Source organism: Pelophylax lessonae, assembly GCF_965119305.1.
Source record: "Pelophylax lessonae genome assembly, chromosome: 5".
NCBI lineage: Eukaryota > Metazoa > Chordata > Amphibia > Anura > Ranidae > Pelophylax > Pelophylax lessonae.
In genome coordinates this window covers 180180560-180198953 of record NC_138772.1, presented here as the reverse complement: position 1 = coordinate 180198953, position 18394 = coordinate 180180560, and the positions used below count along the sequence as shown (strand labels likewise).

The window sequence follows — 18394 nt, the reverse complement described above, 5'->3', positions numbered from 1 at the left end:
CAAAACGCTCGATGGCGGGCTGGTATTCCATCTGACCCTCTGTCCTTGAGAACCAGGACGGTCAGTCCGATTCCCGGCTCTGCAGACACCTTCTTCATCCGAAGATCCACTAACTAGTGCTGATAAAATAAACAGCTAGCAATGTAAAGAAAAAAAGACATCTTTTGAAAATAAATCATAAAAGAAAAAGAGAAAAGGCTGAGACTGTAGCCTCAGCACAGGGAAGCCTATTCACTCCTGAAGCTAGGCAGAAGACAAACTGAATTGGGATGGCTATTGCAGGGGGGTATTGGACTAGAAGGACAGCCCCCATGGGTGTGACTATGTAGATTTATTGTTCTTTTACAAGTCTTATGCCTAGAAGGAGATGAAGTCAATACCCCATAAGTGAAGACCGTATGAGTGGGCGGCGACTGTCGGAGGACGTAAGAGAAATCCTATTTTCCTAATCGAACAGCAAGGGACAAAAGGCTCAATCATAATTACGGCTGGGATGTCCAATGCAGTCCAACAGAGAAGAGGTCAACACAGTAAAGGAGGATAAGGGCTTACATAATACAATGGCTTAATAAACGCTTTTTAGACTCAGAGCAGCTTGTAGCACATTTTGACCAAAACTGGCAATAGAGGAGGCATGAATCTCTGCCTGGTGGAACTTAACAAACTTGGGAAAAGAAGCCCCCATTGCAGCTTTGCAAATCTGAGAAACTGATGTCTAAAGCTAAAAAAACCCATGAAGCACTAACAGATCTGGTAGAGTGTGACTTAACAGGGAAGATGAGCTCTAATGATAATGTGTCTGATCTACCTAGCAATGTATGACAGAGAGAGAAGCATAGAGAGCCCTGCAGGAACTCTCAGGAAGAACAAAGAGAGAATCTTATTGCTTAAAAAAAGGGAGCAACCGAAAGGAAAGTCTCTAACAGTAGTTAACACATGAAAAAAAGTGAACGGAAATTTTATTTTGGATGCTAATCAATACCTGACTGGAGGAAAGATAGAACATGTTCCACCAAGTATTTTCTAGCATGAAAATTCCTTGATTAGGACAAAGCAAAATTAGCCTTCCAAGAGCAATAGTAGACTTTCTGAGAAGTAATTTTCCTAGCCTTTAAGAAGGTAGCGATGACAAAGTTCAATAGGCCTCTGTCTCTCAGGACTGTAGCGTCAACAACCATGCCTTTAAGGCCATCATTCAAGAAGCAGGATGGAACACTTCCCCTTAGGATTGAAGATCTGGAAGGGCTCAAGCAGAATGTACCAGAAGTCTAAGTATTGCAAAGTACCATGTCCTACTGGAACAGGTTGCTGCAATGAGAATCAATGGAATTTCCTCCAATTCAGTCAGATAGAAATGAATCTGGAGGGGCAAAAAAGCATAGATTAGGCTGAAATGATCCCACAGTGTCACCAGAGCATCCACTGCAAAATGCCCAAATGCACTGGACCTGGCAACAAAACTGTCCAATTTGTTTCTGAATTCAGGTCACATCCACATCTGGTGTCCCCCACTAACAGCAAAGGCCTAGTGAAACCTCCAGATGGAGAGCCTAGTTGCCTGGATATAAACACTGATGTTTGAGAAAGTCCACCTGCAAATTTCCGATGCTTAAGATGTGAATGGTGTGACTTTTGGTGCTTCCTTGATGGGTAATGAAGGCCATGGCTGTGCTACTGTCCAATTGGATTCTCATTGCGTGCCCCTGCAATTGAGGGGATAACTGTAACCCTCTAAGCTCTAGAATGTCGTTGGGAAGGTGGACTTTCTTCAATGACCAGGTCTGCGCTAAGAGGGAAACAAAAACTACACCCCAACCTGACAGGCTGGAATCTATTAAGAGAACTTTCCACTTTCTTAGAGGAAAGGGCTTCCCTGACTTCAGTGCTCGCCTGGAATTCCCCCGTGCTAGGGAAAGTATTGTCTTTGGGGTCAGAAACATGGAATGGACCAAAGACCCAGTCTGTTTGTCCAATGCTGCCATAATATTGAGCTGCAACAGTCTGGAGAGAAACTGGGTGTACAGCACAGGCTCGAAGGAGGCAACCATGAAGGACCAGAGGAAGCCCTCACTTTCCTCACAGTTCCTGAATAAGAGTATTGCTTCTAAAATCTCATACATGAGAGTGGGTGGACAGAAATGTGTCCCAAGGCAGAAATCCTTAACACGGCTCTGTATATTGTCAGGCCCAGGTACCTTAATCTGTGAGCTATGACTTGACTCAGATTGAGGTTCCAACTGAAACGCTGCAGAGTCTGCACTGTCTGTTGGATGTTAAGTAACAGGGAGAGAGAGGACTGGTCCTGTAACAGGAGATAGCGCTGATGAGGCAGAAAATGGGGACTGTGTAATTAGGTATCCTATTTGTCTACTGAGGGCAGAACATTCCCTGGAAGGAGGGAGGCAATAATCAACCGGGAGATTTTTATGCAATATACTCACAGGAACCAGACAATCACAGGAGAGTCTTTAAATCCAGAATGAGCCAGACTCATCTGTTCAGTTTGAGAATTGTAACAATGCTTAAGCAGAAATCTTGAAAGCTTTCTTCTGTTGCTACAGAGGTAATGACTCCTTAAGACAAGAGCTGTTGGACAGCAGCAGGCAGGACCACTGCTGTGATGGGGATGGAGACAAGCTTGACAGCATGAAGGGGGACCAGAAGGCAAAGAAAGTCAGCACATTTTCCCCAACTCTTAAAAGTGGGGGACCGCCTCACTGGGAGGAGGCTTGGAACCCCCCCTTGCCTGGTTTGGAAGGCTTTATATTCTTATAAAAGTAGATTCATGTGTTGCAATTGGCATTGCAAGAGTGAGAGGGATAAAAGGAAACTTTCCTAGCCTCAACAGTAGAAGTCCTACAAGGCACAAGCCTTTTAGTTCTAGAGGAGACAAGTACTCATACCACCTGTAATCTCAATGTATTTATCCAAAGAGGAACAAACAGGAGTTCACCTTCAAGGGGAAACTGTTCATGGCATATCTTGCATGGGAGTTAAGCTAACCAGCATTTAGGCCAAAGGGACCCGCACACATGGATAGAGAGAAGACTCTTCCTGCAAATTTGATGAAGTGTGTCTGCCAAGACATGGAGTCAATCAATCCAAAAGATGCAGTAGGAGTTGCAGTAGCTATGGTGCAGCAGGAATCTTGATCGCAGAATCATCTTGGTGGAATAACCATATCAGAGAAAGAGATAGAGAGAAGAAACTTCCATTGGAAGAAAGTAAGTATCTCTTAGTAGAGAGAAGATGTCCATCACCTAAAGAAACTAGCCAAAAAGCAAAGCTAGCTGAGAGTAGGAGGGGTTATACTGTATAGCAGGGGTACTCAAATATAAACTTGAAAGGTCCACTTACCAATTTTCCATTCAGTCCGAGGTCCGGAAAAGTGACCATCAAATTCCAAATACAGAATGCCAACCTTAGCTCGTCAGCCTGATTTAGAATTTCAGCCATTGTGCCCAGCAATGATGGAAAACAAATATATATGTGCACGTAAAATAAATCTATAATTTTAACTATACAGAACTACAGAAATGTTTTTGAAAAGATTCATGTATTTCACGTGCATATCCACTGAAAATATACAGAAAAAAAATAGTTTGTACTAATGTAAACCATAAAAATGAAGTCTCACTGCATTTTAAATAATTATTTTCATATAATAAAATGAAAATAATTCTTTAAAAATGCAGTGAGACTTCATTTTTATGGTTTACAGTAGTACAAACTATTTTTTGCTGTATATTTTAGGTGGATATGCAGGTAAAATACGTGAATCTTTTTAAAAACATTTCTGTAGTTCTGTATAGTTAAAATTATAGATTTATTTTATGTGCAAGAATTCAACATTCCCGCACTTACTTGTCTTCCCAGTTGCTGTCCTTTCACTCGGAAGACACTTCAGCGCAATAGAAGTGGGGGAGCTTAGGCGCAAGGAGGAATAAGTTCCTCCTCCGCTGTGAATGCTGGATGTCACGCCCGGACTGGGACAAAAAATTGGCCCGGGCATTTTAGACTGAGCAACCCATTTTTTTTTTTTGTAAACCAAAACCTTACTGTGTGATGAGGACCAAGACCCCTGCAGACTTATTGGAAGGCAAAGCACCAGAGAAGAAGAAAAATAATAATATCTAGCGCCTAAAAAAATGGACATAATAAAACTCTATGAGGTCAAAAGCTAGCAATCCTGCCCTTTAGAAGCTCCTGTATAGTACTTTACGATAAAAAGTGTACGAAAAAAAAAAAACAAAAATAAAAATTCCTGGGAATTGCCTACATACAAGTGTGAATGAGCCACACAGCCGAGAACAGACTGATTTCAACTGTACAATTCTCCAACATGTGACAAAGGCACTACAGGCTCTGCAATCATCAGATTAGTACATTTTATGTATGCAATGCAATCACAGGTGTATAGAATCCCTTATCTCCTACCCAGGGACATGTCAATCTTGGTGATGTCCTGGAGCTCACCTTCCCCTGTCTGGGCTCCTATTCCATGACCTCCATGGCTGGCTATGCTCCGGCTCGCCACTGTCCAGCTGATCACAAACACATTTGAAAGGGAGCTGATTCTACCCTCTCCGGCCGGCGCATGCCTCGGATCACTGCCAGGTCTGGAAGATGCCAAATAGGGACATACAAGAGACAGGCTCACCATCTCCGTAGAGGTGCGGGCCATGTGTACACTGACACTTATACACTGCCCCGGGAGATCGCAGAACACACACTGCCCACCAATAGGGAGGCATCTTAGCAGACACCGACAGCTGACTACGGCGCTGGCACACTGCTCAATGTCAAACCGTGCCGTGCGTGCTGGTGAGAGGGGCAGGGAATGGGGGGTACTGCCCGGGCATTTTAGGGCGTCAAGAAATGAGATAGGCCTTCAGTGCATCAGAACTGATTGAAAGCTGAAAATTGGCCTGGGCAGGAAGGTGGTGAAAGTGTCCAATACTGAGGTGGTTAAACTCAACTGCCTTTTTTAAAATGACATGTACACTTTTTTTTTTTAAACACCATCAGATAATGATAAACAGTTACACTATACAGTATAATGTACAAAGAGAAATTATTTTTAGAGTATAACATTTTTCCTTACCTTTTCCTGTGTGAGTCTTTGAAGATGAATTCCAGATGACAACATTGTAGCAAACATAGTCAGCATGTACTGCTGTACTTTGGAAATTCCTGTCACCAAAGTGTTTATCACGGACACAAGTCCCACTTTCTCAATGACACTCTGGAAGACTGTAGGGGTATGATGAGTGATCCTGCACAGAGCCTAAACCAAGACAATAAGTTGTTCAGTTAACACTCAACAATAACGTCATCTGCTACCATTTATATTTTAATTCAAAAATAGTGACCACAGAAAAAAATAGCACTGCTCAACACCCCCTATTTGTCCTTCCATCGGTTCTCACCCTACAGTGGATGCCAGCCCCTCTAGGAGCACGTCTGACTCCAAGGGAACAATCACAATAGCAAAATTTGGGGGTGCACATCACACACATCAACCACATCTGCTGATAAGCTAACAGAGGCAGATGTGGTTGATCTACAGTGGTGTGCTTCCCCTAGTTTTTCCATTCTCATAATTCAAGAATTATTTTGAATGCAAGTTAAAAGACAAATGTGTCTTATGCCTGGTAATCCGTTTTATAAAGAGGTTACAAAAATAACTTGACGTATTTAATAAAACCATGGTGAAATACATTTTGTTGCAAACTCCAGGTTTTGAAAAACTTTGTTTTACATATAAAGCTATCTTTGAGAATTTTCATGTAAATATCCTTTGTTTCAGGAAGGCAATGCTGTACTTTACAGAAGCCAAATGTTTGGTTTTGTTGCTTTGGGACTCATTTTTTCCCCATACATTGCCACTATTGATTCATTACTTTGTTTTACACCTTTTCTGTTCCTACACTCTTTGGTTTGTGTATAAGAGCTCTTGATTCCTAAACTAAACCTGTCATAAGGTAAATATTGGGCTGGCATTGCTGATCTTCATCTAAAAATGCTAGTTGTTTTGCGGTCAATGGCTTTAGTAACCAAAAAAGAGCAACCAGTAAAAAAAAAAAAGTAAGGTAAAGTCAAAAGTCCTGACCTCCATAATTGATCAGGGTCAATGATTCAGAAAGAAGCCATTTTATTTGCATGATAGCCAGGCAATTAGTATTATTAGGGGAAGTCAGTAGTGGCAACACCCATGCTTCTCCATGGACAAATGTATACCTCCATCGGTGACTTTGTTTATTATTAACCTATACAGCATTATCTAATGAATGGCAAACTAGAAACCTCGGTACACTATACTTGTCTTATTGAAATTCATCAGTGGAGAAGGCAAAAGAACTGCACGTTGCCTTACTATTGAATAAATGCACATGCATTAGTGGTGCTATGTGCATGTAGATGTCATGGAACCAATCAGTCTTCTTTACAACATGCACTTAATTTGAGCACTTGAGCAATTAATTAAAAAATGAAATTATTAGGTAGATAGAAGTGTAGATGTTATGATCACATAATTATCTGGCAAGCAAACACATTCATAAGCATTGCAAAGCACTTATCTGCATACACTTAATAAGCACATTGCCTGCTTGTACTGATTCACAAAAAAGATCATGTTGGTGAAGCCCAGGGAACTGGCCATGCACATGCCACCCAGTTACCATGGTAACTGAACTTTTTTCTCTGCTTCATCATTTGCAGTGCATTTGAGCACATAACAGCATCAGGGTACCAGGATATTGATAAATGTTTTGATGATCAATACTTTGTGTGTTTGATATGAAAAAATGAATGTCAACGAATTCCCATCTTCAGGGTTCACTGTAGTCTTTTGTCTGCTGAAGCCATGAAAAGAGCACCCTGCAGCACTTCTCCCAGATGAAGATGACCCTATTGCTCCACAAGGCAAGAGCAGTAGTGACAACACTGCAGTGGAATCCCTGCAGGCCCTTCAGGATTGTAAACACTCCTGGAACAAGATCAATGGACTGCAGCATCACTTTAATTAACTAGAAGTATGCATGCACCTCTTTTTTTATGGGGAAAAACAGTTAAATTTTTAAATTAGTTCAATCATTCTAGAAACGTTTAAAAGTTTTAGGCCACATTCACACTTTGCATAGCCGGAACACGTGTTTCTACTAGCATTGTTGTGTGTGTGTTTTTCGCACATAGGCAACCCCATTCACTTGAATAGACTGCTGTATCTGCAATACATGCACCAAAGATGCTCCAGAACCTTTTCAGGCATGGAGCGTTGTGTTTTTCAGCGCACCGCATGAAATAATGGCACCACAAGCGTGTCACACGTTTTTCCACGTTTCTGAAAAGACCGTAAGAATAACGTGATTCTGCCCACTTGGTCAGTGGAGCCAAGTGTGAACGAGTCCTTATTTGTGTGGATTACAAGACAATCCAGCTATATGTATACATTGTAATAAGATTCTTTTTTTACTTACATTATGGCTACATATTGTTTTAAATTCTTTTTATTCATTTCAGAAAAATGATGGACAAAAAACAGTATACCACATTAAAATCCAGGATGACATTCATAAAATAAGCAAGCAAAAATAGAAAAACATTTAAATCTCATACACGACAATACATACAAACTAATACAAACGGGTGTAGATCCTATGACCCTACCATATCAACCATATATATCATATTTACTCCTCAAACAAGAGGAAAGAATAGGTGGAGGTTACCCAAATCAAACTACTAATAATCTGGTTGATCTTTCTACCCAATAGGTCTAAGGGTTAACCTGGCCTCTCCACTAAATCTTGCCTCTTGCGTCCTCATTGCCCAAACCTTCTTTCCTTTGCCCCTACATCGCTCCCGACCACCCCTACTACATGAGTTTTTGACAACAAAAAAATCAAGAACCATTCCAAAAGCAATTTCTTTGTGATATTAAGGGGAAGAAGTAAGGGAAGAAGATGCTCACAACTTCCTCCATAATTCTTCCCTTACCTTCCCATCCCATACTCCTTTATCCTTCCCCTTTTCCCTCCCACCCCCTTCCACATATGTTTGTGACATGACCGAAAACCAAAAGTCATACAAAAAGCTGTCTATTTGTGATATTAAGGGGAAGAAATAGGGGAAGATGGCCACAACTTCCTCCAAAATGCTTACCTTTCCACATCATACTCCCTTACCCTAGCAGGTATTCTAAATCTGTAAATATATCACTATTCTAAATTACTTATCTTGTGAGAAAAAAAAAAGGAGGGGGGGGTAGGAGTGCTTAGACAGGCCTTGTTCCACTTCACGTCCACTATCTCTTTTATGGGGATTCCTCCACAGCTCCCTCTCTCCCCTCTGATGTATTTTCATTATCTACATATCCTATGTATATTAGAGACTCTTTAAACTCAGACCAACTTCTCCAAGTTCTGTAATATTTAGTGTAAGAATCATTTTGTAGATGGATCAGCTCTTCCATTAATCTGGTTCTATCTACCTCTCTATACCACCCCATCATAGTTGTTATTTTCATTTATTTTCAGTATTTCAGGATTAATACCTTTGCTGCGTTCAACTAAAATGGGATTTTTATAGGTTTTCCGTGACTCAGGGGTCTTGCCCAATTTCACAATTGTAGAGAAAAAGATGACACTGGAATATAGTGTATCTCCCCGCGCCTAAGAGGGTGTTGTGCTAAATTTTCAAATTATTAAGTGAATATATAGCAGCAGCTGTAGGATAATGGTAAGTGTCAAAAGAATAGCCTAGGCTATATACAGCGCTTGCTGGTGACCTATTCATTTATATGGGTGAATAAATTAAATAATAATAATTTAAATAATAAATAGATAAATATGGAAATTACAGTGCATACAAAATATAATGAATAATGTAATAAATAGTAGAAACAATATAAAAAATAGTATAAAATTAGTAAAACCTGTGGCAAATATTGTGTTAAATATTTGTGCAAAAATTGTAAATGGTGAGAAATAAAGTCCAACAAAGTTGCAAAATATAATATAACAGTCCTTTCCAAAGTATAAATTGAATCAAGTGCAGGTGCTTTGTGCCCAATATTCAAAGGTTCGTGACTTTTGTGGCGTGGGTTCCTTTTTCCGGTGGCTTATGGTAAGAATTGGATCACTTACCAGAGATAATGGTAAGTTACTTATCCCATGAATATTTTGCAACTTTTGTTTTTATTGATAAAAAAATAAACAAAATCGGTTTATGGATATATGCGTTACATGATTTGGGTGCCTATAAAGTCCCATAACAGATGAATTTCCAATTCTACATTTATTACTACTTGATAAGCAGAATTCATGGTACTTTCACATTATTTTATATACAAGGAGATGTGCATGAACATCTTGGATAATCGACAATGTTATAAACAAATATCACCACTGCTGATAAAATCCTACAATTAAATATTCTATAAAAAAGTCGATAAGGCCTTGAACGAAGGGGCCATCTCAAAAACCTTATGGGAATATATAAGAACTACATATCCCAGAACACCTACGTTCTATTCTCTGCCGAAAATACACAAGGACGCCAACAACCCGCCAGGGAGACCCATTATATCTGGGAATGGGAACATCTCAGAAAATATGAGCAGAGTCATAGATGCTCACCTTCGACCTCATGTAACTAAACTATCATCATATACGAAGGACACTATCCACCTTTTGCAAATACTGGAAGGCATGACCACCTCACCAGAAACTTACCGCGTCACAATTGACGTAGAATCGCTCTATAGCAATATACCGCACAATAAAGGGATTTTCGCAGTGCAACAAACGCTCAGTCAACAGAGTCGCTACGACCAAAAATTTAATGATTTCATTATCTCTATGTTACACTTTATTTTACATCACAATTATTTTTGCTTTGATGGCCTTCATTTCCTACAAATCTGTGGTGTTGCCATGGGCACTAGCTGTGCCCCATCCTATGCCAACATATACCTGGGCATGTGGGAGCAGGACTTCCTCCACAACGAAGAGAACTCTATATACTCCTGCCATATAACATTATGGCAGAGATATATAGACGATATCTTCCTCTTGTGGAATGGACCTGAAGATCTATTGATAAAATGCTTGGAACGCATGAACAGGAACTCCTTCAATATGCACTTCACTATGCAATATAGCCAAACTAAGATCAGTTTCCTTGACACCTGGATCTACAAAGACTCCGATGGCAGCCTCAACACAACATTATACAGAAAAGAGACTGCAGGTAACACTGTTCTGCACTCGGACAGCTTCCACCCCACAGCCCTAGTTAAATCGATCCCATACAGTCAATTCCTAAGGCTAAAGAGGAACTGTACCACCCAACATGATTTCAAATGTGAATCTGACAAACTAACCGCACGACTACGACTTAGAGGGTACTCTAAAACATGCCTGAGGAAGGCCTTCAATCGAGCCAACGGTCAGGAGAGACATGAAATCTTATTCAAGAAACCAATCGACAAACCATCCGAAAGTGCCAACAGGATCATCATGCGATACACCAACCAGCATGACTCCATCAGGAAAATCATCAAGAACAATTGGCACATTCTCACCGGTGATCCAAGCTTAAGATATCTGCTCCCAGCAAACCCCTTAATTACGTTCAGGAAAGCTGGATCTCTCCAGCAATCACTAGTTCATAGTGAATTTAAAAACGGATCCAGAAAGGATCCTTGTAAGGACAAAGGGACGTACCCATGTGGAGGATGCTCCCAATGCCAAGTCATTGTCAAATGTACAAGCAAAATTTTACCAAATGGGGAGCTGTTCATACCGGCCCATTTTGTCAACTGCAAAACTCGAGCAATTGTTTACCTGATGGAATGTAACTGCAGGGCCTATTACGTTACGAATTTCGCAAAAGAGTGGGCACACACATGTCAACCATGGAGATGTGTAATTTCTATCTCCCACTTGCCAGGCACGTAAGAGACAAACACCAATCAAAAATGCCTAAAGTAAGATTCATGGCCCTGGATAGGATACATATCCAGGGGAGGGGGGGTGATTGGAATAAGACCCTCCTGCAAAGAGAGATGAGGTGGATTAGATGCCTTGGAGCTACTACACCTCCTGGCCTCAATGAAGCAGAGAGCTTCAAACCTTTTCTCGAAGGATTCGAGGATTCGTGTCGGGCAAAACCGATTAACATAACTGGTAAAACAAACAGGGACCAGTCAAACACTATAAGCCTGTATCAAGGGTTAAAATTCCCTTCATTTATTTATCTATTTACCACCAGTATTTATTATTTATCCAACTTACCGATCCAATTCCCACACACATCCATACAACTCTCCTTTACCCATCCACACCATTTCTCCTATCACTCTGCCCCATGACCAAGGTCCCGCCTGACAGGCGTGAGTACCCCCAGATCAACAGTCTACGACATACCACCCAGACAAATTGGTTGACATCGGGTACCCACACAATCCCCAGCCACCCATATCCCTGTCCTGGGGACTGTCTTTCTTATTATTTCATCTATGTTTCTTTTTGTCTCCTACTCAAATGATTGTATTATTATTGCTGCCACAATGGAAAAGACTTGTATAGAACACATATATATAGTATAGATATACTTGCTTAGATGTATATGCACATACGATGTCAAACAGACTCTGATCGTTTGGAATTTTTTTCCCCCCGAATACCCAATAGTAGCCCCCGGCACGGAAAGCCCCGCCTGCTGAGGCGGGGCACTGTTTGGGTCACTAGTGTTTCCATCTGAGCCCGATGGCGTCTCTGTGGCTTGTCCACCAATGCCTGACGGCATCCTGGTCGGCCCCTCCTTTCCGTGTCGGCGGCGTCCTAAGTTGCCAGGCAGCGAGGGGATTCTCCGCCGCAACTCGCGCAAGAGCTTCGGCACATGCGCAGTATGCACGGTCGAAGCCCTTCCGCCCTGACATATAGGACCGCGCTGCGCAGCAATGCGCATGCGTGGCCTATATACAAGGCGCCGGGGATCCCTGGAAGAGTGCCATTCATCTCCGGATGCCGGAGAGGAAACACTTACGGACGACGGTGACCAGCCTCCTTGTACTACATTCGGCCTACCCCTGCAGGACAAAGGTATTACTACGCCCAAACCTTTTTCAGTGCAATTCTTGCACCAATAACGGAACATATCCCCAATCTGTAATACATATTCTCCAATACAGATACGGCCCTGCATCCCCAAGACCGGAGCAGAGGAGGTAATAACAAGTAGAAAACCCCTCCCCTCCTCCCCTGTCTTTGCACTAAGATTGTCTCTTAGTCCAAACCGCGACTAATCACCTGGAATATATCCCTAAATATATTTCTCATGTTTCTTAAATACAGATACCACCCTGCAGTTTTTCTTGAGACCTGAAGCAGAGGAGGTAATTATACCTTTCTGTCAAAAGCCCAATTGTGTTTCTGTCCAATATACAATCCCTGGATATATAAAATAAATATATATTTCCAGGGACAGTTACCACTTCCATCAGGGACTCCGAGTGAGGAAACCAGTAACTCTGGACCATGTGAGTACCCCTGAGAACCCCGAAGTGGCTAATAATTAAAGTATGTTATGGATACTCATTAAACAGCAATTTGGTCTTTTTAGTACCCGCATCACCGTTACTCCTTTCCTTTGTGGGGATCTTGTGGCTACCCTGGGAAAAAAAGAGGGGCATTTTCCACACATACCGATCGAGAAACTATATAAAAAACGAAATGTAAGCTATTTATCTAACACAGATCACACCAATTAAGTATTTACTGTAATAATGACACTAACAATGTCTAAATATCATTTTAGATATGGTGACACCTTGAAAAAGGCATAGCCGCTTTAGGCAGCCGAAACGCGTTGGAATTGAGACGCTCCCTGCAACATCCAATACCGATGGATGGCAGGATTTTTGTGTTTCTAAAGTCACCAATATGCACAGTGTCACTTTTTTACCTTTCGTGCACCACCACGGATGGGCCTCTTACCCACCCTGCACTTTATAATTTATGGACCTAAATATGTTGTAATTCATGTGTTTTTACGATAAAATTTAAAAATCGCATTTATGCTGATACGTTTTCTTTCATTGCCTTAAAGTCCCACTTACTGGCCTGAGGAACCAAATAACCACTTGTTCACATTATTTTATAACTCAAAGTTTTTAATGCATGACACATTCTGTCTCCTATATTTGCAGGATTTTCTCCTAAAACACTTTTGTCTTTTATTTTTGTGTATATACAGTATCACAAAAGTGACTACACCCCTCACATTTTGCTACAATGTAAAGTAGTGAGTGTACAGCTTGTATAACAGTGTCAATTTGCTGTCCCCTCAAAATAACAACACAGCCATTAATGTCTAAACCGCTGGCAACAAAAGTGAGTAAACCCTAAGTGAAACTGTCCAAATTAGGCTCAATTAGCCATTTTCCCTCCTCGGTGTCATGTGACTCATTAGTGTTACAAGGTCTCAGGTGTGAATGGGGAGCAGGTGTGTTAGATTTTATGTTATCGCGCTCACTCTCTCATACTGGTCACTTGGAATTTCAACTTGGCAACTCATGGTAAAGAACTCTCTGAGGATCTAAAAAAAAAAGAATTGTTACTCTACATAAAGATGGCCTAGGCTATAAAAAGACTGCCAATATCATGAATCTGAGCAGCAGCACAATGGCCAAGAACATACAGTGGTTTAGCAGGACAGGTTCCATTCAGAACAAGCCTCACCATGGTCAACAAAATAAGTTGAGTGCATGTGCTCAACGTCATATTCCGAGGTTGACTTTGGGAAATAGATGTATGAGTGCTGCCAGCATTGCTGCAGAGGTTGAAGGGGTGGAGTGTCAGCCTGTCAGTGCTCAGACCATACGCAGCACACTGCATCAAATTGGTCTGCATGGCTGTTGTCCCAGAAGGAAGCCTCTTCTAAAGATGAGGCACAAGAAAGCCTTCAAACAATTTGCTGAAGACAAGCAGACTAAGGACATGGATTACTGGAACCATGTCATGTGGTCTGATGAGCATGTGTGGCGACAACCAAGTGGTGAGAGTGTCATGGTCTTGGGCTGCATAAGTGCTCCCGACACTGGGGAGTTACAATTCATTGAGGGAATCGTGAATGCCAACATGTACTGTGACATACTGAAGCAGAGCATTATCCTCTCTTTTCGGAGACTGGGCCGCAGGGCAGTATTCCAACATGATAATGACCCCAAACACACCTCCAGACCTAAACCCTATTGAGCATCTGTGGGGCATCCTCAAACGGAAGGTGGATGAGCGCAAGGTCAGCTCTGTGATATTGCCATGGAGGAGTGGAAGAGGACTCCAGTTGCAACTTGTGAAGCTGTGGTTAATTCCATGCCCAAGAGGGTTAAGGCAGTGTTGGAAAATAATGGTAGCCACACAAAATATTGACACTTTGGGCCCTATTTGGACATTTTCACTTAGGGGTGTATTCACTTTTGTTGCCAGCGGTTTAGACATTATTGCCTGTGTGTTGAGTTTTTTTGAGGGGACAGCAAATGTACAATGTTATACAAGCTGTGCACTCACTACTTTACATTGTAGCAAAGTGTAATTTCCTCAGTGTTGTAACATGAAAAGATAATAAAATATTCACAAGAAGGTGAGGGGTGTACTTACTTTTGTGAGATACTGTATCTTCTATAGATACTTCAACCACATTTAAATGCAAACCACCTAAATATATTCTTTAGGAATTCTACAATGTAAAAAGATTCATCATTGCTTGGCTACAACTCAACCTTGCCTGCTTTCTTTTGCACATCTAGCAAAAGCAAGATGTATCATGAATATTTACAAGAATTTATACATAGACAAAAGATGACAATGCATGTTTCAAAGGTAACAGAGGACAAAATAACAGAGGAAAGGACTGTTACACTTAATAAAACTTACTGAGCTTACAGGGGCCATGTCCTTACAGTTGTGTAGTGATGACAATTCTCTGACAGATCAAAACTTTTTTTCTTTAAGACTTTGACGTCCTGATCTATTGCGCAGAAGCATTACTGCCCAGTTTTAATAGGTTGTTTCAAGACATTAGCTCTACTATTGTGGGTCTTACAAAATTCCCATATGAAGGTGCAATTTTGATTGCACCTCCATATGGAAATATTGTAAGATTCAAAATAAACTGTTCCAGTGACATTGATTTTATGGGCATGAAGGGGTGGAAAATCCACCAGGTGGGCACGCAAAAATACAAATCTGACAGAGCTTCTAAACATTTACTGCTCATGTCCTTTCTCTCAGCAACTAGGGACACATGGCCCCTGGTAAGACATTCTTAAACCTCTACCATGGTTTCTTCCTTATCCCTTATGCAGTCACTAACCAAACCTCCAAAATTAACTGGCTGACCAAACTCGGATTAAAGGATTTCTGCACAAAATGACAGTCCTCCTCTCAGACACGTGGCTTATAAACGACTGTGTTTCCTTTCTGTAAACTCACCACTCACTCTACAATTTATAAGATAGTGCTGGAGGTATGATTACAATACCATACATGCATACCTAAGAGAAATATTAAAATCACACATTTTTACAAAGATATTTACTCAGAAAGCTTTAGTCTCAAGTGATGCACTAGAGAAAGGCTACAAAATTGTATCGAGCTGGTACGTGGGGATTCTTCATATGCCAAAATATTTAATATATGTTGGAGTTGCAGAGTGGAGAGGGGTACTTATCTCACATATGGCGCTTTTCCACTGCATGGAACGGATCGGTTTGGCTCGCTTTGGCGCTTTTCCACTGCATGGTACCACATGGTGTGTGTTAGAATGGTTCGGTACGGTTTGGTACGGCATCACTTTTCCACTACATGGTATGGCTCTGTACGGCTCGCTTAAACACTACCACCTCGATTGTGGTTCCAATCGTTCCGTACCTATGCCATAACCCACAATCCTTTGCATGCAGCCTTGATTGTTTGTCACTACTAGCCACTGATTGGTCAGAGAATCGTTGCAATCCCACCCAATTACTACTTTAGTGGAAAAGCAAACCGAGCTGAGTAGAGCCTATACAGTGCTGAAAGGTGCCGACTAGTACCACGCAGTGGAAAAGCAAACCGAGCCGAGCTGGACCAAACAGTGCCGAGTGGAGCCGAGCCGGTACTTGCAGTGGAAAAGTGCCTATATTGTAGGACTGTTCCCTCATTTGAACATTTTAGAATCATATTTATAGGATATACAACTTGTACCTTGGGCACATTTCTTCTTTGCCAGAAATAGCTTTCCTTTCAAACGTTCCCTGATCTTTTTCTATCCAGAGAAAAATCATTATTGCACCATTGTATCTCTAAGGCTCATTAAATGATTTCTCTATTCTTGAAAACTTCCTTCACTCCACCTATGACCCTATGGGTAGACGCGGTGAACACTATCACAGGGATGGAGGAACTTTACACATATGATAAAACATCAGGAACAAATTTTTGACTCAGTGATAGATTTGTCTGGACTTCCCATAACCTCAAAGCTTTCAGCATACATGTAACAATCCCTCCAGATCACAGAAACGTATACCATTGGGATGTATGAATCCTTTTTTCCCTTACTTTCTTTTTTCTTCACCAAATTTTCCCATGTCACCCCTGCTCTTTCTCTACCATGTCAATTGGTAAACAAATTTGTGACTCAGTGGTAAATCTGGTACATGGATGAAAATGTTATGTTTCCCGTTTTTCCTTATTGATCTAGTCATTTGCATTGGTCTCAAATGGATTCTTGCAATCTACAGCCTTTACAACACAAACCTCACCTCTTCTGGAACCTTCCAGAGGATGTATTTTCCATTCTATTTCTTTGTTAAAGCAATCCAAGTCTTTCATTTTTGATTAATTAAAAAAAAATAGATTCATCCTTAACAGCTTCCATACAGAGCAGTTAGACCCCCTTCCTGCCCAGACCAATTTTCAGCTTTCAGCACTCTCACACTTTGAATGACAATTGCTCAGTCATGCTACACTGTAACCAAACAAAATTTTTATCATTTTTTTCACACAAATAGAGCTTTCTTTTGGTGGTATTTGATCACAACTGGGGTTTTTTTTTTTCGTGATATAAGCAAAAAAAGAGCAAAAATTTTGCAAAAAAAAAACACTTTTTTTTAGTTTCTATTATAAAATTTTGCAAAAAATTAATTTTTCTTCATACATTTGGGCCAAAATTTATACTGCTACATATCTCTGGTAAAATTAACCCAAATTAGTGTATATTATTTAGTCTGTGTGAAAGTTATTGAGTCTAGAAGCTATGGTACCAATTACTGAAAATTGATCACACCAGATGTACTGATGGCCTATCTCCTTTCTTGAGGCCCTGAAATGTCAGGACAGTACAAATACCCCCCAAATGACTTTTTGTAAAGTAGACAGTCCAAGGTATTTAGTAAGAGGCATGGTGAGTTTTTCGAAGTTATAATTTTTTCCCACAATTCTTGGGAAAATGAAGAAAACATTTTTTTTTCTTTTTTTTTCCCAAAACGTTGTCAATTTATAAGCTATTTCTAACACATAGCATGTACACAGCAAAAATGACACCCCAAAATTCATTCTGCTACTCCTTCTGAGTATGGTGATACCACATGTGTGAGACTTTTACACAGCCTGGCCACAAAAAGAGACTCCACGTCCAAGTAGCACCATAAGGCGTTTTAGGAGCATAAATACACATAAAACTTTCTTACTACCTATCACACTTTTCAAGGCCCTAGAGCACCAATACAATGGAAAAGTCCACAAAATGACCCCATTTTGGAAAGCAAACACTCCAAAGTATATTCTATGAGGCATTATGGGTCCTTTGAACATGTCATTTTTTTCCACAAGTTTTTGGAAAATGTGGGAAAAAAATAAAAACTTTTTTTTTTACACAAAGTTGTAAATTTATAGAATATTCCTAACACATAGCATGTACATAGCAAAAATGACACCCCAAAATACATTCTGCCACTCCTCCTGAGTATGGCAATACCACATGTGTGAGACTTTTTCACAGCCTAGCCATATAGAGGGGCCTAAACATCCAAGGAGCATCATCATGCATCCTAGCCACTTGCCTAGGCCTATTTTTGACATTTGGTGTTTACAAGCTAAAATCAGTTGTTTTTGCTAGAAAACTACTTAGAACCCCAAAACATTATATATATTTTTTTTAGCAGAGACCCTAGAGAATAAAATGGAGATTATTGCAATATTTTTTATCACACCGTATTTGCGCAGCGGTCTTCCAAACGCAATTTTTTGGGAAAAAAATCACTTTTTTTAATTAAAAAATAAGAAAACAGTAAAGTTAGCCAAATTGTTTTCCATAATGTGAAAGATAATGTTACGCTGAGTAA

General features: G+C 40.6%; 1 protein-coding gene across 1 annotated transcript in view; it reads right to left on the bottom strand.

Moving 5' to 3' along the window:
- The window catches only part of ULK4 (unc-51 like kinase 4), a 1112493-nt gene that overhangs the window by 731001 nt on the left and 363098 nt on the right, over positions 1–18394 (bottom strand). The window contains exon 21 of the mRNA XM_082258381.1: positions 5105–5287. Within this exon, the coding sequence (XP_082114507.1) occupies positions 5105–5287 (183 nt within the window). The remainder of the gene's footprint in view (positions 1–5104; positions 5288–18394) is intronic.